Here is a 23,828-nt window from a genome sequence, read left to right as displayed (position 1 = left end):
GCTAAATGCACTGCAGTCAGATTGCTCTATTTTTCCCCTCCTATCAACCACTTACGGAAGTCAAACATTTGTAATAATGCTATTTTTTCTTTTTTTTTTGAAGACTCTCAATTCTACTGATGTTCTTAAATATCTCTAGATGACTAGAACTTGGTTTTTCATGTCCAAGGAGCATTGTGGTGTTGGGCAGTTCAACTGATGCCTACGTTTTTCCCTGACTTTTTCATCACCCTCAGATTGAATGTTCAGAATAGTTGTTCTTCCATCCCCTTCCTCTTTTGGGACAGCTGATGTTGTTTTTAGGTATTGTCTGAGTTTTGGCGTAGTTATTTAGTTGGAGAGATCTATGTTTAAAATAATTATGGGGCAGTTGGCAATAAGCAAGCTGAGTATGCAGTACACTTTAAGAGCACATAGAGTCAGCCATTAGCTCTTGTGCAAATGCTGCTTTCCAGTTCATGTTGTGCTGTAATTGAGATGCTATAACTCAGTCTTGAGGGCTGTTCCTATAACTGTTTCTCACAGGGAAAGATTGTTTACACGTCAGGTTTCTAAGCCTCTTTACAGGTCCTAGGCAAACCTTGCTGTTGAGAAGCAGGCCAGCTGTTGACCTAGAACTTGTGGTTCTTGTTTTAACTTCAGCCTTCTTGCAAATTCATTTTGATTATAGAACACCTTGAAAGTCAGATTTGTCTGTGTTAACCACCTAACAGAAACAGTGAGCAACCATGTATATACAGCTCTGGAGCCTGAGAAATAGTTACTGGATGAGAAACCTGTATATCTAGTTTGGCAATTGCATTAATGAAGCCTTAAATTTCCATCTGTCTCTCTAGGAAGATGGAAATCTCCCTGCCCTCCATGAAATCCGTGTTAATCAGTTTATAGGAAGGAGGTAAACAGCCTGGAAGGTGGAACCACAAAATTCAGGTAGAGTATAGGCACTATCAGGAATGTGGCCTCTGCATCTAGAAAAGCTTCTCAGAGCTCTAAGATGAGGGTGATTAACAACCTAACTCCTACACTGGAACTAAAATATCATATAGAACAGGTAGAATTTTACTCAGACTGTGTATATATGCAAGGGGTAAGGGCTGTCATAGCATTGCCACAGCTAAGGCAAGTTGTTGAAACCTTGCTTTCTTTAACCTAAATATGTAGTTACAGTCTAGAAAGAAAAGAAATAAGGAAACAAAATCCTAAATAACTCCCTCAAAGGAAAACTACAGCCCAAACCCCAGCAAACAAACCAGAGTCCCTTAACATAGTAGCATTTCAGTGAACACACTCCTTCCCTTGAGGGAAAGTTTGGGAAAACAAACAGCACAGGAGAAAGTCTAGCCAGTTTCAGTTTGCAAGTAGGAGGTGTGCAGGCATTATGGCTGAGAGTGTGTTATAGGAACCTACGTGATGAGGCTGGTATGTATTTGCCACATTGTGTAAAGGTCGCATACTGAGAGACTTCCAAACGCCTCGCCTGGCAATTCCCAGCTCTGGCATGTTGTCTTTGCAAAATGATTGGCAGACCCCCAAGTCGCACATATCTGAAGGAAACTGTGTCCTGCTCAGTTACCCAGAGGTCTGGGGATGCTTAAAAACGTTGTGTTTGTAACCTTTGAAACTGCTGTCTGGTGGCTGGGCTTTATAGTATTACTGACAACAGATGGTAAATGGCTCCGCTGATGTAATTCTTGCTGGTGTTTCATTCCTGTGAAGTTGCACAGTTTCAAAATCTCAGAAAGTGCCTCCATATTTTTCCTGCATAATGATTTCAAGCCAAACTAAATAAAAACATTTTCTGTTATTCAGATTCCCATGGTGTCATGTGACATTGTGGTAACTGCCTTGCAGCAGTTTCAGATAAGTGCACGTTTGGTAGCAATTTTAAGGCCTGTGTCCTTTAAGTAATGCTTATTAGTACGTAACAGATGTCGTTTAGAAACATTATGCCTTTTAATAGGCTCTGCTTTTAGCCTACGTGTTCCCATTCCAGGCAGACTGTGGATCAGGCAGGCTTGGAGGTATGCTGTCATTTATGCAAAGCCTAAGTCAATTTTCTGCTCTGAAGTCGAGCCATGTGTTTCTCCTTGTTTCTTCCATTCTGGTCATAGCTGCTTTGCTGTGTTTTTCCCACTAGTCATATCTTTGGCTGATTGTCAAGCAATTGCAATCAAAACCTTTTGCATTTTTAACCACCAGCAGTGGTTTCTTTTGTCCTTACAGAAGAGCCTGTGTAAACTGAATTTGAACATGCTCAGCCTCCCTGTCAAGAGCACAGCAAGCACAGAGTTAGCCCTCTGTTGCCAGCCTGTCTTTTCCTTATCTGGTTTTTCCTCCTCCCAAAAGGAGAAAAAGGGAAAAGCAGAGCCATGCTGGTTTTGGAGCACCTTCAAAGACAAGTAGAATAGCTGACACAATGGCACAGAGAAGCAAGAGAGATGTTTCCGTATTTCCTCCACTACTGGCAGCTGTTTATTAAAGCAAGTTCTGAGACTGCCTTGTGATAGCTGGTGCAGGTGACATATTAATTTGCAGCCGTGTAATAAATTTAGCAAAGTGGAAATTACTGGGGGAAAGGATATTTTTTTGTTGTTTCTTTCGTTCCCCCCTCCTCCCAATCCAAATTAATTGCTTTTTTTTGAGATTATTCTGGCTGTGCAAATTGCTCCTTGCAAGTAATTTGGAGAAAGGCTGCTGGGCTTTCTTAGGCAGACATGCTCTCTGCTGGTGGGAGCAGTAGGCCTGTCACATGTAAAGCATTTTCAACTCAAATTATGTGGTATTTGAAGCTGGTATCTCTGAAAATCCAGACAGTTGTCTCAGATTTTCATCACTACTTCTTTTTTTGGGGGAATACTGTCCTTTCTGATAGCAAAGCAGACATGGTGCTGTAGTTCGTATGAGGTGATGTTAAGGGCTGTGTGTGATGTGACTTTAGGTTTCTCACACTTCCTTTGGATGATGGTAGTAATGGGGAAATGTATTTGATGTGGTACTTAAATCCTAGCCCTGGTGCCAGGTTGTAACAGTGTGTGTTTCAGTAATAAGTTTTAATTACTTAAATACAGCCGTTTTCTGAGAGTGTCCTGTCAGTCTGTCTGGCTTCTCCCCATGGGATGAATTCACCTCTGTGCTAGACCATTTGTCATACTCAGTTGTCATTTCCTGCCATTTCACTATTCCTTGTTTATCACGATGGGAATAATTGTTTTCCTCCTTTCCCTTAAGTTACAGGTTGACTTTGGACCAATGCATCCTCCTTTCTACCTTCCATCTTGGTAAAGGATTGAATTGCCACAGTCTACATTTGCACTTGTGCTTCATAAAAGCTCTACTACTGTTCACAGACTCTTTCCTGTCATTCTCCTTTCAAATCAGCCTCTTTCCAGTTGTTCTGGAAAACTTGTATATTTTATTTTGTTTAGGGGATAGACAAATAATTAAGTTGACAAATTTTGATTTTTTTTTGCTGCCAAATGCAAGAAAAGACAAGTTTGAAGCCAGAGAAGCTGTGGCTGCCCCATCCCTGGAAGTGTCCAAGGCCAGTTTGGAACAGGGCTTGGAGCAACCTGGGATAGTGGAAGGTGTGCCTGTCCATGGCAGGGAATTGATGATCTTTAAGGTCCCTTCACACCTGAACCATTTTATGATTCCAAAATCCATATCTCTGCCTGAAAAGTCAAAGTTAGATTGTTCCTGGGACACTTCTGCCCATTTCTTGATTGTATGAAAACCAGTATTTATTAAGAACTTGATGCTGATGTTCACAAGTTCAGAGGTATTAGCAGCAATCCCACTGAATTGATAGAATTTCCTTGGAAAACCTGATGTGAATATGAACCTTAAAGCCTTAATTAATGACAATCCTAAATCTCCCTTTTCTCCAGCATTGTATTTTTTCCCTGAATTATTCTGTAAGCTGCCTCTTTCTTTTTACATCTAAGCTCTGTGAAAAACAAAGTTAAATGTGCAGAAGTATGAATTCTGATATGTCATAGCTACAGCTGGTAGCACTTCCATGGTTTAACAGTATGGTGCAGTTTTTGTTTGTAAAGTCTGTTTCTGTGCTGTAATACCTCAGCTTTTTTCAATTACATTAGGTTAAAACTTTTTGCTAGACATGCCAGTCCAGATGTGCATTGTGTGTGTAATAGGACAGGGGTAGCCTGTTTACACAGATGTATTTCAGTTTATTTGTACTATGAGTTGGATGTGGCTTTATATTTGTAAGTGTAACACTGCTAAAGATCCATCTGAGGAAAAATAGATAAAGTTGAAACCTATTTGATGGAACTTCCATTATGGGAGTAGTGCAGGTTAAAGTGGAGGAAATATCCCTTCAATATGCACTCACCATTTTGTGACTTCCCTCAATATACACTTGCTTTTTGAGCCTTCAAAACATTTTAATTAATGTGGTTTCAGCTAAGTATTTTTATTTAAAAAAGCTAAATAATTAAATCAATTATTTAATTTCCTTGTCTGTTTTTTTTTTTTTCCATTTCAAAAATTGTGGATTACCTTAAGTTTTGGAAAATGAATAACATGTGTATTGTAGACCTGGTAATAGAAGATTCTGAAGGCCTTCAGAGCTCATGGAAGTGTGTGAAAATGGAAGGTGTTTGACATTTTTTAGAGCCTTTTCTCATCTACAGCCAACTAAATATATGCGTATACCTAAAGCTTTTTTCTTCTCTTTTTTGAAATCAGTAGTAAAAATATGTTTGTGGGAACAGCATAGCTAGCAGGATAGCAGCCTGTGTTTGGAATACCTAACATTTGGTCTGCCCTCCATTTGAGTGACAAAATTTGTAGCAATGACATGTATAGCTGAACTCATCTAATTAATCAAACAGGTTTCTTGATTGGGAGTGGTATTAGGATTATTTTTTCCCCTCTGCCTTCAGTTATGGATTCCACAGTTGAAGATTATTTACAGAGAGAAACTTTTATTTAGTTTGTCTCCTGAAGCCCTTTTTGCCATTTGGGTTGTGATGGAATAGTGATATATGAATGGAATTTTGGGATTGAAACATACAAACCTGTTAGTGCCAATGCAACTTTTGCATCCTGAATATTCCAAGAGTTCTTGTTCTGTTAGTAATGAGGGAAAGCAGTGCAGTGGAAGGACACTGTTTTCATGGATGATGTGCAGCACGTGGTGCAGAGCTGCCTTGCTGTGCTGGACAGATACCGCACCCTGGCATTTACCCGCTGGCTCCGCTGCCACCACATGTTGTTATGATACTGCAGTTTCACTTACACCAGAATTTGGGTTTTTGACATGTATTTGCTCAATTAAATTCAGGATGTGAGAGTCAGGTTCTGCGTGTACTCCCGGGAGTGTGCCAAAGACCTCTTCCTTCCTTTGAAAGGTTAAACAAATATGGTTGTCTAACGATAACCACATGCCTGGAGTTGTTCAGGCTCATGGGAAGGGAAAGAGAAGAGTTGATGTGAAGCCCTGCTGTTTATCACAGAGCTCCTGCTCCTGTGAGAGGGTGAGGGACAGCACTTCAATCATGTGTGTGTGGTTTAGAAGGGCAAAAAAAATAGTTATTCAATAGACACTGTCCTGGCTGTGCTTCCGTAGTATGACAGTGACAGTCCGCGGGAGAACTGAGAACAATTTATGTTATGTGACTTCTCAGTCTTTTTACATCGTGGCTTCAGAGGCACTGATAAGGAAAACATCACACCCTTCTGAAGTGGTAGATAAGATGTACACTTAACTGATAAGAAACCAGTCAGAAGATGCAGTGATTTGTTAGGGGCCACACCTGTGTTAAGAATAAATCATAGGAGTTCTAGTCTCAGTTGCATGGTTTAGTTACAACAACACTCCCTCCTATATATTGACATGATATACTGTCATTTTGTTTTGGTGCATGTTCGTCTCATATTGAAAAGTGGGTTTTGATTTTAAAAGAAAAAAAAGGAAGATACTTCTTGGACAAAACCCTTCAGAATATCATCAGAAACACTTAAAACCTGCTGAAGTTGTTTTTTTTGTGGTTGTGTTTTTTTGTTTTTGTGAAATATATTAACATTAAAATAAAGCCAATAAACAAAGCCAGTGCTGCTATTGCAAGCATTAGAAATGGCAAAACTGAATTAAAAAAAAGAAACTTGAAAATTGGAGATGTTAAGTCCTTTTTATCTCTCTTGTTCCTACAGCACTAGAAATTGGAGGTATTTTTCATATTTTTACATGTAAAATTATGCACAAATTTGCCCAAATGTACAAAATCCAGATACAAATCCTGTGGTGACTGATGGCTCTTCTGTAAACATACAGTTCTTAATGGATGCATGTAGTATCCTTCTCTGTGTTTGTAGAACATTAAAAAGTAGTTGTAGGATAAATGATTAATTCACTTCAGACATAACACTTTTCATGCTTCATCTACAGCGAGGTTGATGTATTTTGCTTTACAATCTGGCTGCATTCTAAATGCCCTTACAAATCTCTGAAATGGGCATTTCAACAAGTCTGACTTTCCTGGGAGGACCAGCAATACCTCAATGCATCTTAATCAAGACAGTGGTGTGTCTAGTCTGAAACAAAACTGCATCACCAACTTTGTTGGCTTAAGGGAACAGTATTAATTAGCTACACGTGAATGTAGGAATAGAAGATTCTTAACAATGAAAGCAAATATCCCCCATCCCTGGAAGTGTTCGAGGCCAGGTTGGACAGGGCTTGGAGCAACGTGGGATAATGGAAGGTATCCCTGCCCATGGCAGGGGGTTGGAATGAGATGCTCTTTACAGTCACTTTCTACCCAAACCATGCCATGGTTCTAGGAAATAGCTCTTGTTTAGTAAATTGTGTATTGGCTTCATGGTCAAAAATAACTTTTCAATGAAGCTTCAGAATATCTGATTAGATGGAAGTATCTCCTTTACCTTTGGACATTACAACAGTCTGTAGTTTCACTTCTGGAATTTCACATATGACTGTATGCACCATGTGTTTTCTGTTGTATTGAGAATAAATTCTTTTGCCCATGGAAAAATATTTCCTGCTTACTTTACCTGATAGAATGAAATTCTTGCTGAATCTGTAATGATGGGGGTCTGTCTCTAATTCACAAAAATTAATTCTAGTTTAGGGTAGAATACTGTCTCCCATTTTGTGATTGCATTTATCTACCTGATGCAGAACATATGTGTGCTGATGAGATATCTGGATTCCCACATAGTGACCTTTGTGGGTCCTAAGTGAAGTAAAATTTGTGTGACTTTTACCTTTCGAGGAGTATATTTGTCCACTTGATGAAACCCCCATGAAATCCAGTTCTCTCTTCTGGAGGAGACAAGGGGTGCAATAGCAGTGGGAGTAGAAAAATATGAGCTTAGGGGTCTACACTGAAGCAGGGGCCTTGGTTTATTCCTTTTTGTCAGAGTTAGACAATGTTTTAGGCTGAGGTTCTGGAAGGTAGGATCTCCTAAAGATGACTGAGCTGTATGGGCAGTGCCTGCTGGTATTTATAGCTGGTTTTAGCTGTAGCTTTTCACTTTAAAAAAATCAGATTCTTAGTGCAAATTGATGACAGATCACCAGAGTGAGAGGAGATGTACTTGCACATCCTCACTTGAGAATGTGGCCCAGACTGCTCCATGGAAACAAAAGAGAGAAGCAGATGCGCTGCTAGTTTTTGCTTTAAAATCTATTCTGTATGCCTGAAATGGAAATGTGCTCATTGGGTTTCTCATTTATTTGTCTCTGGATAAGTTTTTCCCTGTGGAATTGCAAAGCTTCCATGTCCTTTGCCCTGAATGCCCGTGCCCTGCAGAAGACAAAGGCTGGTACCTGTCTGTCCTGCCACTGCTGCTCCACCATCCACCTCGATGGTGCCTTGACCTTGTTTAGCAGCTTTGGCTGTTTAAGATGTCAGCCCCAATGTCAGGAATCCCTCTAGTGCAGGAGGCCTCCCGTTCTAAATTTACTCTCCTGGTTTATGGTCCCTCCTCTGTGGCTACAGCAGGAGGCCCCTTTTGTGACTCGGGTAACCCTTTGAGCACAGAGCCCCTCACAGGAGCTGCTGGCAGGGTCCTGGCAGACTGGCTGCCACCACGTGCTCTTTTGTTGCTGCTAGGTAAGATCAAATTCAAATAAAATCCTGTAATTCCAATTAGGTCAAAATTGGAACTTCATAATTTTGATATCCCAAGATGCTGATTGGGCCTCAGACTGAAGCACTCCTGGGAGAACAGCACTGCTTTTATTTTAAAGCAAAGTTAGGTTATTTTGCATTTGATTTAGCAACCTTTATAATATCCTGTTAGCCAGTGGTAATTAATTGATTTAGTTGAGTGCCTAATAACAATAGTTACGGACTTTGAGGGGTTTTTTTCTTGTGTCTGTATACAAAAGAAGTGTAAAAGGGACATATACAGCTGGGCAAATGTTATTTTGTCACTTTGTACTTGGAAAAACTTGGAAATACATCAGTTAACATAAAAAGAAATCCAGACAACTGATTTTTCCCCTGCCTATGGCAGCTGAGCAGTATGAGTGGTATGTGCATGCGTGTGCACATTTTGGGGAGGTGTTCACAAAAGCCAGCCCTAGCACCACTGACTTCTTGAGGCCATTCCAGAGTACCCTAAAGTGACACTTCTGTTCCATATTGTTCCTAAAGGAACCTCGCTCTCTCTACCCCCTTGACATTTTTTTTCTTCATGAAAAATTTTTGGATTTTGCTTTTGTTGGAATATGTGCTCTTACCTCACTTGGGCCTTTTCAGTGTATTGCACAGGAAAGACATGTTCACTGGAAATCTAAAAGTATTTCTTAGAGGAAGAGAGTAGTTTTGTGCAAAGCTGTATTGATGGAAAGTTGATCAGAAGTTTTCTCTAGTGCCTCATTATCTAATCTGTGACTTTATTTCGTCCTTCAAGTGGGCCTTGTTACCTTAGAGTACAAGCTTATTATGTAGCAGAAAGTTAATTGCTTGTTCAGTGAGGAGAAAACACGACTGTGCTGTTAAGTTGCATTGGCTGCACTGTGGCAGGACGGAGCCTTGTAAGCAGCACCTCATGAACAGTATTTATTAGCTTAGCAAATATTTTTCTTTGTGCTAAACTCAAGTCTTACATGCTGCTCTTTTGTAAAGGATTAATTTACTAGTAAATTTACTTTTGTGAATTACCAAACTTTTGAATAATAATCTTTAATTTCTCTCCTGACATAACTTCTTTGCTTCGATGGTGTTTAAGTACTGCCTGGGATTTTATACTGTGACTCGACTTGCCAGTGTTGCAAAGCTCTTTTCTCTCCCATTTTGTCACATATGAACATGCTATGAAACCCATTTACAGAGCAGCTTCTCTTCAGCATTCTGAGTACACAGCTTTGCTGCCAAGCCTCAGGATGGAAGCTGGTTGCCTGCAAAGGGCAGGAAAATAGTGTTTAAAGCATTTTAAGCATTTTAATTTTCTTATCATTTTGCTGAGGAATCAGATACTGATCACTGCTGGAAGTAGAATGGTGGGACCATGGGTGAATAGTCTGACCTGCTAATACAAATCCCATGCTCCTACTTTTATGTGGAAAGGTATCATTTTCAATATGTATATAGGTACCTGTATGATTCATAGTTTGTTAATCTTAGTATAGACAGGTCTTGCACCGGTCCTTTTAAGACTCTTCATTGACTCAGCCATTTACTTTACTATCAGTGCAGTTATTTCACGTTTAACTTACCACGGGAGCTGCCATGTGAGACCAAACCATGATTAAAAATGTAGGATTCAGAGCTAAGATACCAGCTACAGCTGTGTGGTAGAAGATTTGGTCCTTAGTTAGGGGCTTACAAGAGTTGCAGGTGTAGCTTGATTGAAAGCCCCTTAAATTGAAGCTATTGACTTCCTGTGATAGAAGAGTTGTAGGATATTGTTTGGGCTGTTAACACATTTTCTGTTGTGTTCTTGGGCTGGTGCTGAGCCACCAGAGAGTCTGGTTTGTTATATCAGGAGGAGGTTATTGCTTCTTGAGGAACACCAAGTTGAACTTTGCATTTAGGTAACAAGCATCAGATATATGTAATTTTTGTTTGCATGCAGTTAACAAATACCCTCCAGCACTGAGTCGCCTTGATTCAAAGTTAAGTTGCATAAAAGATGATGTTACTATTTTAGAAAGTCTTTTGTAGGTAAATTTTTTATATTATTTCATTGTTGTGAAAATGCCCATCTGATGTTACTCAAAAAAGAGAAGGAAAAAGTTAATGACAAACAACAGATCGTAGACTGACCCAAAAAGGGGCTGTCTTCCAAGAAAGAATGGAAGCTTTGGAATTCTTTCCTTGTTATGTTTCTGGACAGTGCTAAACTCAGGCTGTATTTTGAAGAATTTTTTTTTCTCTTCCAGCTGTAAAGCAATTTACTTACGCCTAGAGAAATTTGAGACTGTGCTTGTTGAATTCAAAGGAGACAAGTGTGATTTGGTGCTGTCATGGTTCTGCTTTGTAAAATTGCATGTCAAGAGGTAAATAACATATAGATAAATAGCATACAGATAGGTTTTTATGAGCCTTACTATTTTAGACTAGGATTATACAGAAGGCTCTAATGAGATCATTAAGGCCCAGCCACGCCAAGCAGCTGCCGGGGAAACTGAGGTTTTAAGACTTATGTTTCTTAGTTAATTTAAAAAGTAAAAGTATCTTGTGTTTTTTTTTAATCACAGGTCAGCTTTACTTGGTTGATACAGTAGCAGGAGATCCAGAGGCTCTGCAAGCAGATGCTGAAACATACTATGAAAAACTCGTGAAGAAATCATTGTCCACTCCTGATGTTTTTTCCATCCCGGGAGGAGGAGAGGTAGTAGGCTGATGTTTCTCGTGCTGCAAGTTAGATATTTGCAAATTAATTGATGGGTTGTGCTCATGGTCTGTTAATAGGGGTAAACTGGTGTGGCTGGATTGCAGATCTCTTAAAATAATCCTGCATTATTTCAAATAGTTTGCATGCTGTAAATGAGAGATAAACTTAAATCCCAAATCTAAAACCCTCTGAGTGTGGAAGAGGGTTTGAAGCACTTTGATGAACTTTGTGTCTTGACCTGCCTCCGTACAGGACTGAATCAAAAGTGAATTTTATAGATTTATGCCATGGTGCTGCTCTGTACTCTGCCTCTACTGTGCAGTTTACACAGGCATTGTGACAACAGTCTATCTTTTGTTTCCATTCTTTCCAATACTTATATTGGTAATTTTGAGTGTGGATTTCTCCCAAAGGAATTCTGTTCCTAAGACACCTGGGTGGAATAGAGATGGCTGAACAGGCCTATTAAAATTTTTTACTTCAGTCAACCTATGAAACCTTTAATTCTTAGCACTTTGTAGATCATAAAAGGTGTGCTGAGGTACCTGTTATTGTACTATCAAAGCAGAAATTGGATTAGTTAAAATGAATGTTTAGAATACGGTAGCCTTTCTGCAATTTAGGAAAATAATGTGCAGTAGTTTCTAGAAAAATGCTCTTCCAGGTGGATTCAACTTCGGCTTTGAGCTGGGAATGTAACTGGGTTTAAATACTCTTTTAATGCCCTCTAGTGGAGCCTGTAGGGTTAAATACAAACAGACTGAACATGCAGAGATCCCCCAGTTTAGGCCTTCTGTGTCCTTACCTTTCATGCCTGGTTGTACTTTCAGAGGTTCATTTGCTGTTCCAGTAGAAGGGAGGAGAGGTTAAAATCCCAGGCAGTGCTGAGTGTATTCCTGCAATAGCCACTCACACTGAGATCAGTTAAAGGTGGACTACTGGCTTTTGATTCACAACTGTCTTGATTTTGTGGCTTGTCACCAGCCCTTAAATATATCACATGACTGATTTGAGTCTCATAGCAACACATTTCTCTTTGCCTTCATTTAATTCAGGTCTAATCTAATCTGCAGTCAGCCAGCCAGTCAAGGGCATAAGTAATGGTAGTGTTCTTGCTGTATTGCCTTTTTCCTTATGCTCTATAATAAATAGCTCAAAGAATGGTGATGTTTTGTAATTAAAAATAATTTAAATGTAATAAAGCAAAACTCCTATTCCCAGTGAACATCCCAGCTAACAATCTCTGTTACATACCTATAACCTGAAGGACAGGGGTTAGGTGTTTGGATAATGGCTGCATTACCAAGCATTCTTTCCCCTTCTGCATCTGAATTAAAGCAGGTTTCAAGTGGCAGGACAGGCAACAGTGAATAATTATTTCACAGGAGTTAAGTGGCTGTCATCCCACTTGCTGGGGTCACAGAACTTCTTTTTGGTATGGCTTGGTCAAGCACCCAGCACACAAATAGCAAGGATTACTGCGAGTCAGGATGGAAGCCTGTTGGCAGTGGCCACGCACAAAGCTATGCTTGGCTCGTGCTGCTCTTGTTAACACCTGTGAAAGTGCACATTACCTTATCAAACAAAATAACAATCGTGGCACTATTGGAAGTAGTCCTGGCTTTTTCATTATGGAAATGTTCCCAGGTGCCATTATGACATCGATGCTGTTATGTTTGAAGCATGCAAAGAACGACTGAATCCCCAGAACAGACTGAGATTTAGGCAAGCTCATGAATACAGATTTCAAGCAGTTTTCAAGGTTTTCTTTCCTGGAGTCCAGTGTTTGCATAGATGCTTCCAGGATTCTGGCAGTCATCAACTAGTGAACACTGGTTCACTGGTTTCAGCTTAGAGTTGTTATCCTGAATAATCCATATTCATATTTCTTCCATGTACCAAGAAATATTAAATGTAACACGTGACTGATTTGAGTTTCTTAGCAAACTGACAAATGGGTGCAATTAGAGAGAGAGGCACACCCACACATACACAATGGACCGGATTTTGGAAAGTACAGTACATACTGTGCTAAGTCATGCACGCTCTTTGCCTGTACCTAAACTTACATGACAGCATTTGCAATATTCATATGGAAATCGTCATTTCCATGCATATAGAGCTGTTGGAGCACAGTAATTTTGTGTTTGTGTGTCATATCATTTAGAAGTTTAGTCTAAGAGCAAAAGCTTGAGAGCTGCATTTTGATTTTAGCTTTGCCTTCAACTCAACCACCTTGTGCCAATTATCTACCCTTGCTATGCCTCAAAGATAAACTGCCCAGGCACTGCCCTAATGCTTTGATACTCCCTGTACCCTGAGGCTTAATTCATTGTTTGCAAAACACCACAAGTCCTCAGCTGGAGGATGCTGTAAGAAGTGCAAGTTGTATTTGTTTTCATTTGATGTGTCTGGTCTTTCATAACACCATTTGTCTGCGTGTGACAGTGTTCAAAGCTAGGTTATGTACTAACCAGGGCAAGTCAGCCTTAAGGTCTTCACTAGCTTCAGTAGCTTGATTTCTTTTAAATTAACTTTCCTTATGGCTAATATTAGAATATTATGTATATTTTGGTGCCTTGAAGTTAAGGATTGAGAGGGTGTTGTGCTAAGCTTGTACCATGCATGTCAGTAAAGCATGTCAATAAAACATGTCATAAGTGCATCTGATACATGAAGTACTTCTTGTGAGCTCTGCAGTACAAAGAGCTACAGGGCTTGTTTGTTTTCTAGGTTAAACTTGAAGATTCCTGTGTGTGTTTTGTCCCTCTCTACCGAAATAATCCTGCTTGCAAACTGTTGCTGTTAACTGATCCAAAGGATAAGGAGACAGGTTAGAATTGGTCAAAATATTTTGAAATTTGAGTAGTTGTAATTTCTTAACCTTTAAGATGGCCTGCTTGTTTATGTATTTAAATATTCTGGGTTTTGTTTTGGATATGAAGTGGTTTCAGTTTATCTATTAAGGATTTGTGTCAGTGGGCTGCTGATTAGATGGAAGAATTGACAATCAGGGCTTTTAAATTCTATGCATAAATTTTCTGCTGGTAGCTGAAAAATCACCTTGGCTAAATCTGTTATTCTTTCTGGCTTTATTCGACAGGATAATATTTTTTCTATTACAGAATGATGTAAAATTTAACACATTATAGTTTGGATAGAATCCTGAAATCCTTAAAAAATGAAATACAGGTATGAAATTGTATTGCTTCTTACTGATTCTTATTCATATTCTTTTTTTTACTTTATGACTTTTTTTTCAGCCCTAGGTTTAATTGCCTTTTATTTCCAGTACTGGTGTGTGAGGGTTATCTGCTGGTGTGTAGATTAAATGAGGAGTCTTGGTGTTGTGAAGCAATGGGCTGTAGAATTTTTGGAGTATCTACAATGAGGACATGAACTTTTGCATTGACTCACTGTGTCACTTAGGAAATACAGAACACATGAAACCTCTTAAGCTTCCAGCTTCCAAATGTGGCAGCAAACTGATGACATCTGTCATTAAGAGTGTACTTTTTTAAAAGGATAAGCTATAAAGTATGCCTGAAAGGCTTTAATAGTCAGTATTCTTAATAGTACAGCAAAGGCAAAGCAAAATTCTTGGTTCAGTTCTGAAGTGTGTCAGGTAATGATCTTGCACTCCTAGAACAGGTTCTGTTAGTGTAAGTGTTCATTGTTCAGTCCTACCCTGTAACCAGGAAATTTCTTCAGAAGAACAAAAAGCAGATTAAAATCACCTGTGGTTAGAGGTGAACTCTGCAGTTTTCCAGCTCCTTCTACGTCGGATTTCAGTTGGACCTTTGCTAATGGGCTGTGATTCACAGTAGAAGGTAGGAGACCTTTCCAAGTTCCAAGGGTAGTCAAAAGACTTTCTGGTCCCTCTAAAACTATTGATGTAGAATTACTTTCCTGACACTAATTTATATATTCCATTAATGTTTTTCCAAAGAGAGGTAGTCACTGGTGTGATAAAGGAGAGAAGCATCTACACCAGATCCTCTTAGTGCAGTTGTGCTCACCTCCTGACTCATGTTCAAAGGAACGGAGCTGAAAACAGCATTGAGTTAGCTTAGGTTGCACAAGAGGAATTTGGATCTGTAACTACAAAGCAGAAATAAAGAATTATTAAATAGATGCAGGTGAAAGTGCATTTAGCACAGCTCTTCAGTTAAATGATCTCACAGTATTAGGAACAAGAAGTATTAATGAGATATGTGCACACAAGAAAAAATGATTTCTCACAGGAACAAGTCAAACAAGTCCAATTGGAGCCTTAATTACATGATAGCTATCTTCATTAAAAACAAACCTAGCAGAATAAACACCTTATTATATTATAAACAGCAGCCTGACTGACTGCTGTGACCCCCCCCTTGCAAAATTTCAGCTTAAGTTACCAGTCCAGAGTCAGAGGAACAGAGAAATCAGGAAGTCTGGTTATTTAAATAAGGCCTACATCACCTGGCCTTTGATACTTCCTTCCAAAAGTATGATTTAAAGGATTTTACTGGAAGTTCTTTGTTTCTGTATTTTATATACTATAAACATGTGACCAGTCTTCCTGCACACATCAGATTTGACTGATGCGACTTTTTTTCTTTAGATGAGTTTTAATAAGTTTTCGTTAGTTCTTTAAAGCCTGCTGGGGTGTGTGTGCATACCTGTACACATGGATGTATACATTTGAAGTATTTTGTCCTAAAATTTTTCCCACAGCTCAGCAGATTTGGATTTGAGTCTTAGGGTGGCAGACTCTGCTAATGTGGCAGCTCCACCTGTAGGTTTGCTCACCTACATGACCTTTTGTTCTGACCAATGAACAGATCAAATTGATTCAAAACCCAATTCCTTCAGAGACAGGCAATATATTTTAACTTAGTCTTTGTTACTTTAAGAACATTTTACTTTACGGGCAGAAAATGAAAACATTTAACAAGTTACATAACTTTCTTTTCCTCACTTGAGTTTTACACTTTTCTTGTGAAACAAGTTTCATCCAGATGGACGAGGGAAACAATCTTGCTGTAGTTGATCTCTTCTTTTTCCCTACCTGTCCACTGCATTTTAGTTTTTTTCCCCAGCCGGGGAGCTCTTAGAAGCAAATTTCCTGCTTGTCCCCACATACTGTGCTTCAGTTTGATGGCATTTAACTATTGAAAATTGGTTTGAAGAGGGGTGGATTCCACCACTGAGATTTATTTCTGATCATCGTGATAAGGTGGGTTGTCCAGAAGCAATGTGTACCTTGTAGTTTGAAATGATCTGCATATTTCAAAGAGAAAATGGGTATGGCAGCTTTTCTGTAGGACTTGGTCTTGGTTGGAAGCATTTTTAATTTATTTTTGATGGGCTAAGTGTTGTGTTCTGTTAGTATATCTGTACAGATATTTTTATGAGAATGTAAATTGCATTGTAAGGGCTTACGGAGCATAACATGGGTGATTAACGTCTTTATAACACTGAATAAACATACCTTATTATGGCATTTTCTCTATGTTGCATATAATAATTCACAATAACTGTGAGATGCCTTGGAACATTTATCACAAGACATTTGCAACAAATCACTGAGTGAAGCTTTGACTTATAGAAGAAAATTGTAACTGGTTGCAGGAAAGATCTACCTAGGTACTTGAATGGCTGCCATTCCAGCAGGAATCTGCCTGCCTCCCAAGCCTTAATGTATATTTTTTTTGGATAAAATTCCTAGAAAAGACTGAGAAATGCTCTTATTCCATTTTAAAGATGGGGAACTTGGGGACCCAGCTAGTCAGGGTATGTCAGTGCTGCAGAATGCAGTTCAGTGTGGGATTTCTGAGCTTGCTCCAGTATCAGAGTATTTCCATAGTGGAAGTCTTGCAAAAGCAACCTCTTTAAGCATGTCATCAATCTGAAATAGTGACAGAATTAAAGATGACTTTACAGAATATACCCCTTCTTTATCTTAGATATGTATTAAACAAACTCTAATTACATCTCATATGTAACATCACCTTTATTTGGTTTGTGACTGAGGGATGTGTTTCAGCAATTTAGATAAGGCAGGGGAAAAAGAGGGGCCAAGCTTGGATGTTGCTTTATTTTTTCTTCTTTGCTTTGTGTGTAGAGTCCTGATGTGCACATTTCATTTAAATAGTTGCACACCAGTGTGGGAACATTTGGCCAGCATAGCCTAGGAAGTAAAAATATAATCTAGGCCTGAGTTGGGAAGGGATCCATGTTTGCCCAGCAAAAGTAGACATTTCATAATCACAATTGCATTACGCTTGGTGCCTAATTCATCTCAGTCCTGGATTCCAAACACCTGTGTGCTGTGGAATCCTGTGCTCCACTGCCTGTCAGCTTCTTGCAACACTCTGTTTGTCTGACTGCAGGTGATGAAAGTACTGAGGTTTAGCAAGCTGGTGCTTACAGGGCAAACCACCCACTTGAGCATGTATAAACCTCATTAACTGTGACCTGAAATGCATTTCACCTGGTCTTGCAACTACAAGATCAAGCACATCAAGTCTTGCAGTTGCAAGGTCATTGTAGTCACACACATTGTGATTCACAGGGTTCCGTGATGTGTGTTGGCAATAACTCCATCTCTTATGATCAGGTCAACTTAACTGAATGTCTTGGAAAGAACAGCAAGACTGGGAAGGGAGAGAGAAGGAACATGTGGTCTCACAAATCATGTTTGCATTTGAAATAGTGTTCCTCAAAGTTGATTATAGAATGAAAATGAGAATATGGGGAAGCATGGACGGATTTAACTGCGGACCAGATGTTGACTTGAAAAATGATAACAAAAAGCAAAGTACATATGTTTGTGTGAAATCTGGAGAAATGTTTTTCCTTCAAGGAAGGCATCCATATAGATAAGTTTGCTCAAATAATGCGATGTGACAGTTGCTATGTCAACTAGTGTTCCCTTCCACACATTTAAATTATTGAATAGCACAGTAAATGTTCTATAAAAGCAACTCCTTCCAACATGGTTATGCATCTTCCTATTTTCCTCAAAGCTTTTAAAAACTTTTCTGGCCTTTACTATGTGTCTTGTATGTCTGAACTGTGTGCCAAACCTCACTGCAGCTCTTATTAAAGTCAGCATTTGGCCCACTATGTCCCCTTTGTGTGACTCAGCTCCCTTTGTAGCTGCATGTTTCATGGATGTGTAATGGAGCAGTGGCTGCTGCATTTGAAAGCAGAGGGAAGGGTTTGAGGGAACAGATTGAATCCATCACAGAAAGAGTATGAAACTCCCATGCAAGTAAGTGCATAATATTTAATGAATTGAGTCTGGTGCTATAAACAGGCATCTGCCCTTGCGTGCAATACTTCTTCCTTGTTAACCCAGCACTCAAAGTGTAATGCTGCCTGGCACATGCTTTAATAATTTATTGGGAATATAAGTTAGCTAAGCGGAATCTCCAGCCTTAAAGCCAGCAGGAGTGATAGAGTCTGAAGCAAAAAGGGAAATTAGCCTGTGTGCATCAGTGACATTTGTATAACCTGAGGCTAAAACAGGTGAATGATCAATCCTGTCCTTAAAGTAATTTTGTTTCCTCGTGTGTGAATTTGTTTCTAACACAGAGATGGTTTTGAACTTTCTTACATTTGTCTCTAGCTGGGTAGTTTAGAGCCAGTTGTTGTAGCACTCTCTTAGGACTCAAAACATGTGAACTCTGTGCTGTTCTTTGCAACATTCTTCCTGTATTATATTTTGTTTTATCTTTCTATATAAAAATAGACATGGTAGCTGCCCTATTTGAAAATATTAAAGATACTGGTGTTCTTGAGCAATCCTGAAGTCGTGGCCATGTACTTTAGGTTAATGTCACCACTGTACAGACACTAAAAGTTCTTTTGGCTGAAATATTTGCTGTTTGATGTGTTTGTGGTCATAAATGATCAGATTTCTGTGTTTATTCCAAAACCTCATCTAAACCCTTAAAATTTATTCTCTATCCTTTGAAATGACCCCATGTCAAAACTTTTCTTTCTGAACAAGGCTTGGAAGTAATTTCAGTGTCACTGTTGCTGCTTCAAGTCTTTTCCTTGTAAATCTATTGGCAGGCAATGAATTCTGGAGATGAACATGTAGGAGTAGGGTTTAAATACTTGTTCCTGCATATGTGAAAAATTGAGGAAGATAGGAAGAAGTGGGGTGCAAGTTTTGCATCACACCTACATGAGGACTTGACTTACGTGGGTTGCTGATACACTTTGCCCTGAAGCAGAAGTGTATCTTATTATGTGTGTCTATGTCTGTCTTTTGTTGATAGAAACTTCTCTGTGTACATTTGAACCTTGGAGAATATCTGTCCATCCTGAGATTTAGGAGTTTGTACTCTAGAGGTACCCATAGATAGAAATTCAATCACAGAGAGAGCTGAAAAGCTGTTTGATAACGCAGATAGGAGAATTTTTGTGTTTGACTTGCATGAGTGCAAATATGTGCACTCAAATATATGCAAATATGTGTGTGGGGGCAGGGGATAGCTTGAAAGAAACTTGAAAACTGTAATCTTTATCCAGGTAGCTCCTCTGTCCCAAATGCCACTCACACCTACTCTGCTACTGAACTTACTATTACGCAGGAAGTGCTTTATTCATATGGAATACAGGCTGTCACACAAAAGTCACATCAATTCCTGAGAAAAATTACCTTCACTTGATGCCTCGTGCAGTACTGAAAATTGGATATCAAGGGACGTGGAGGTGAAATTGGAATACAACTGTTGTTCTGCTGTGAGACAGCAGAACAGACTGGAGTCAGCTGGAGGGAGAAGTAGATCTGAGGCTGCCTGTGGAAAAAATTCAGAACCTACTTTCTATTTGAGGGTAACGTGTTCTCCTGTTTTTGTTTTTGCAGTTTTGGCAGTTTATTTGAGCCAGCGTTGGTGGCCTGTGGAAGATGTTGTGAAGACAGCTGATCCTTCTAGAGATGGGCTCATTTTGGTGAGGATGCTATTTTGAACAGTTGCCTTTACCCTGGATCTTCCCAGCCAGAACAATGATATGTAATTGTGTCTGGTCTCCTGCAGCTCCTGCTCTGTAACCTGTGGGCCCAAGTGCTTCATGTCTCCATTACACAGTGACATCCACATTAGCCCTCTCTAAACAATTTTGTGCATGCAGTTTATGATTCATCTGTGGGATTTATTTTCTTTTGGTTTTTAGTTTACCCTCACTGCCTACTAAGGGAATAATCATAAATTCAATTACTACATTAGCAATAATTTCTCGCATTAACTGTCTGGTGGGAGGTGTTACTAGCCTTTGGAACAATGTCTTATCTAGCTAGTTATGATTTTTTTTCCCTTGGATAATGTTTATATTGTGTTCATTTTATGAAATGGTTGCTATTTAGTGGTTTCTATATCGGTAATTCTTTTTCCAAATAAATTATTTTGGTAAGATAGAACTACTTTTTCATAACTTGGAAGATTTGGGTAGCCTGGAGTCTGTTTGCAGCTAAGAAGTCAGATGCCTGCTGCATGTGAGCTTTCTGCTGCCATGAGGTTATTACATCAGTTTTATTTCCTACCAAATCCTCTGTATCTTTGGTCCTTAATGATTCCATTTCTTTATCATCTTTTCCTGTCACACATAGAGTTTAATTATTTGCAGAATGAAGTAGGCTTTTTATGGGTAACTGAACTGGAGGGATTTTGAGATACCAATCCTTGCAAGATAGAACTTGGAGCAGGAACACAGGCCTGCAGGCTTTCAAGCATCTCTGTATCAACAGAGAATGAGAATAATGTCTGAAAATAGAATTCTTGTCCCCTCTAGCTCATTGCTAAAAGGTAAATTGCCATTATTTGTGGAAACTCTAATTTATTTTTCGGCATTCATGTGATGCTTATTGGCACCAGTTTTTACCTTGGTGGCCAGTATGATCTTGTTCCTTTATATTCCTCCATCTCCCTCTCCTGTCTGTTGTCTCCTAAGAAGCCCAGCGCAGACTAATTGTTTGTTACACTTAGATTATAGCTGGTTGGGACAGACTATCTTCTGGCTTGTATAGTGTCTATCTCAGTAAGGTCCTGGCCCACTAAATTCTTTGATGCTGTGGCAACACAGGTAATAGAGAAGAGGTGACCAGGCCCACACAGTGAATCCTATCTTCATTTCACTTTTGAGTAGGATTAGATTGCCTTGATCCTGGTTCCAAATCTGTGCCTAGTTCACTGTGACTGCAATCAAGATACTTGTGCTGTTTTAGAATTCCTCTCTGTGACAACAGGAGATATGTCAAGCTTTATAAATAGTTAATAAATTATTCTGTGCCTGCTGGATACAGGGTGAAACACTAGGAGAAACTGTTTTTGTTATTCTAGCTGAACCAATTCAGGAGGTATTTTCCCCAAATTAAGTGTACATGTTTCATGACCTCCTCCTTCCTTTTGATTTTGAAACCATTTATGAAAATACTATTCTCGGCCTCATTTTTCTTTGGTCTGTTTTTGTTTGTTCTCTAAGGTCCAGACAGTTGGAGAAAGGATTGTCCTCTTTGTTCTGAACTGCATTATTTTTGGAATGCTGGAAGGGAGTTCAGCTAATGATGCATTCTTTCTACCTCACTCTGCCACCGAGTGTGCCAAGATACTCTGGAGAAACGGCGAGGCTGCTGCCTTTTACTCGATCAAGATGAAAGGTAAGGTCATTTTAGAGACACATTTCCACTGGTTCCTAATAGCTAGAAATGTAATCCTTTTGTTTATCTTTCAGTATAAATAATCCTGGCTCTCATTTACATTTTTATATGAAATCTCCCTCAGAATTAATCTGGGGAACAAACCTTCCCAGAATTTGGAAGCCATCCATGTTACTTTCATTTAAACATGATAGTTCCAAACCCTATTCTGATGTGAGGTACTGGCTTACTCCAATAAAATGTGCTTTAATGCCGCCAAGGAGGAGGTTGTATATCTAGGAAAAAAGAATGTAGGGCCTATCCACAGGATGGAGGCCAGCATCCTGGAAAGAATGATACCTGAAAAAGGAGTGCAGTTCCCAGTGGAAAGACATATTGGGAGTTGGTGGTGGCAAGAAGAGGAAGGATCCTTGGATATGTAAGGAGCAGTGGCTGTTTTGTGTAGAGGAAGGTGTGCACGAGATCAGTCCTGGAATGCTTTGTGCAGTTGTGGTACTCCCAGTTTAAAAGATGATGTTTAATTGATTTTATAATTAATTGATTAACTAGCATAGAAAAGAAACAAAATGTATTTTAATTCTTTAGGGGTACTTGATTAGCTTTAGTAAAGGTCTTTCATTAAACACAGAGATTGTATTAATGCAAATAATTGCTGTTAACCAGTCTGGAGTGGAAGAGCTTAATTGGAATAACTCCAGGTGTGCGGTTGAGCCTGTGTCCCATGCAGGAGCTGGTTACCAGTCTGTGTTTAAGATACCAGCAGCTTAAACATAGAGAAGGTGAAATCTTTGAAAGTAAAATATTCTTCAGGTCAGCACTCAATAGCCATCCATCCAAACTGGGAGAATAAGAAACAGCTTGAGAGATGGGTTGTTTTGGATTCTAGAGGACAGTCTGAAGGTGCCTTCTCTGCTGCAGTACCAAAGGTCAGCAACAATGAGGTGTTCTCCTCCTTGGGATGGAAAAATCCTAATACACACAGAGGTGTAGCTTGTACAGCAGCGTGTTGGTGCTGCTGCACCATTAGTGATGAATCAGGACTCAGCCTATGATCAAGGAGCTTTGTCTGTATCTCTGATTATGCTGATGAACTGGTTTGTAATGTCAAACGCATAGTACATTTTCCTTTAAGTCCATAAATATTCCTGAGCAAAGCTTTTGGAAAGAAACACTTGTAGGGGCTGTAATGATTCATGCTTCAGTAAAATAAATGTGCACAGTAGTCTGTCATGGGTGGAGTATTAGCCAAGTTGAAACTGTTTCTGAGTAAGTTGAGAGTCACAGTTTGGTTTTAAACCAGGTCCACAAAAAACAGAAATCCTTCAAGTCCAGCTTTGTCAGCATTTGCCTCTTCTTGCCAGTGTTTTTTTTCTCTGGGCAGCTATATTTGTTAGTTTTTGGCCTGTGTCACAAATTACCGTAGGCTTTTGCCAAAGCCTTTTCGGGAAGCTTGAAACGGATTGTTTTTGCTGCTTTTTTGCTATTTGATGTACGCATTTAGAAAATAATTCCTCTTTCTGAAGTTCTGTGATTTCAATTTCATACCAGCCGTGCTGTGGCTGGTCCTATTCTCTCTACTTTTTAGAAGAGCCGTGGATTTATTAGGCCCAAAACAGACTAAGATAAATATCTTCACTTAGAAGTTGTATTTCACATGGTTGTTTTGGGTATTTTCATAATTTATTTTTAAAATCATAATGTAAGTTCTTATTCCTTTTGCTGTCCTGGTCAGAACATTTAGTAGAGGCAGCTTTAACTACAGGACTTTATATTGTGCTGGACATCTGCTGCAGCTTCTGGTCCTAGAAAAAAATTATTTTCCTTTGTGTTCACCATGTGATTGTGATTCCCTTTATTTCCATGCTCTGCAATTACCTGAGCATTCTTTCCAGTTTTATTTTCTTCAGTGGGTAATTGAGATTCTCATATTGATGTTGTATTCAACTGTATTTCTCATCTGTGAATTTTCCATTATCTACAGCATGACAAAAACCATGCTTCAGTGAAGCCAAATAAGCCAGAAAAGGTCCGTGGAGCATGGCTCTTTCAAACATAAGTCTTCTGGGTGAATCACAGAAGTGGTGACCAAGGAACAGAGAGTCTGTTCTATCTTTGCCACATATTTAATGTGTCGTTACACAAACTAAATTTTCAGTGGACTTCAGTGATTCCAATTAACTATCTTGGCAATATTGTAAAGTCATTTCCATTTGCCAGTTCCTAGGTGGCCTGTACAAAGCAAACTTGGTCGTTTTGGTCCAGTTCCATGCTTCCATCTATCTTATGACCATCCTTAACTGGATCTCTTTTAGTAGTCCAGTTAAGGAGGGACAGATGGTCTCAA

The 23,828-nt window shown here is 39.3% G+C and overlaps 1 protein-coding gene across 2 annotated transcripts in view; it reads left to right on the top strand.

The window, feature by feature from the left end:
* Positions 1-23,828, top strand: part of LOC104683911 (protein FAM169B) — a 36,522-nt gene that overhangs the window by 1,612 nt on the left and 11,082 nt on the right. The window contains exons 1-5 of one of the 2 annotated variants that reach the window (XM_019280712.3): positions 10,359-10,495; positions 10,697-10,830; positions 13,567-13,666; positions 19,697-19,782; positions 21,310-21,484. In XM_019280712.3, the coding sequence (XP_019136257.1) occupies positions 10,486-10,495; positions 10,697-10,830; positions 13,567-13,666; positions 19,697-19,782; positions 21,310-21,484 (505 nt within the window). In that variant the 5' untranslated portion in view covers positions 10,359-10,485. Of the gene's footprint in view, positions 1-10,358; positions 10,496-10,696; positions 10,831-13,566; positions 13,667-19,696; positions 19,783-21,309; positions 21,485-23,828 lie in introns of those variants that run through there. The other variant, XM_010391003.4, reaches the window with a different exon arrangement.

The sequence above is a fragment of the Corvus cornix genome, chromosome 10, assembly GCF_000738735.6.
Source record: "Corvus cornix cornix isolate S_Up_H32 chromosome 10, ASM73873v5, whole genome shotgun sequence".
NCBI lineage: Eukaryota > Metazoa > Chordata > Aves > Passeriformes > Corvidae > Corvus > Corvus cornix.
This window is presented reverse-complemented; position numbering and strand designations above follow the sequence as displayed.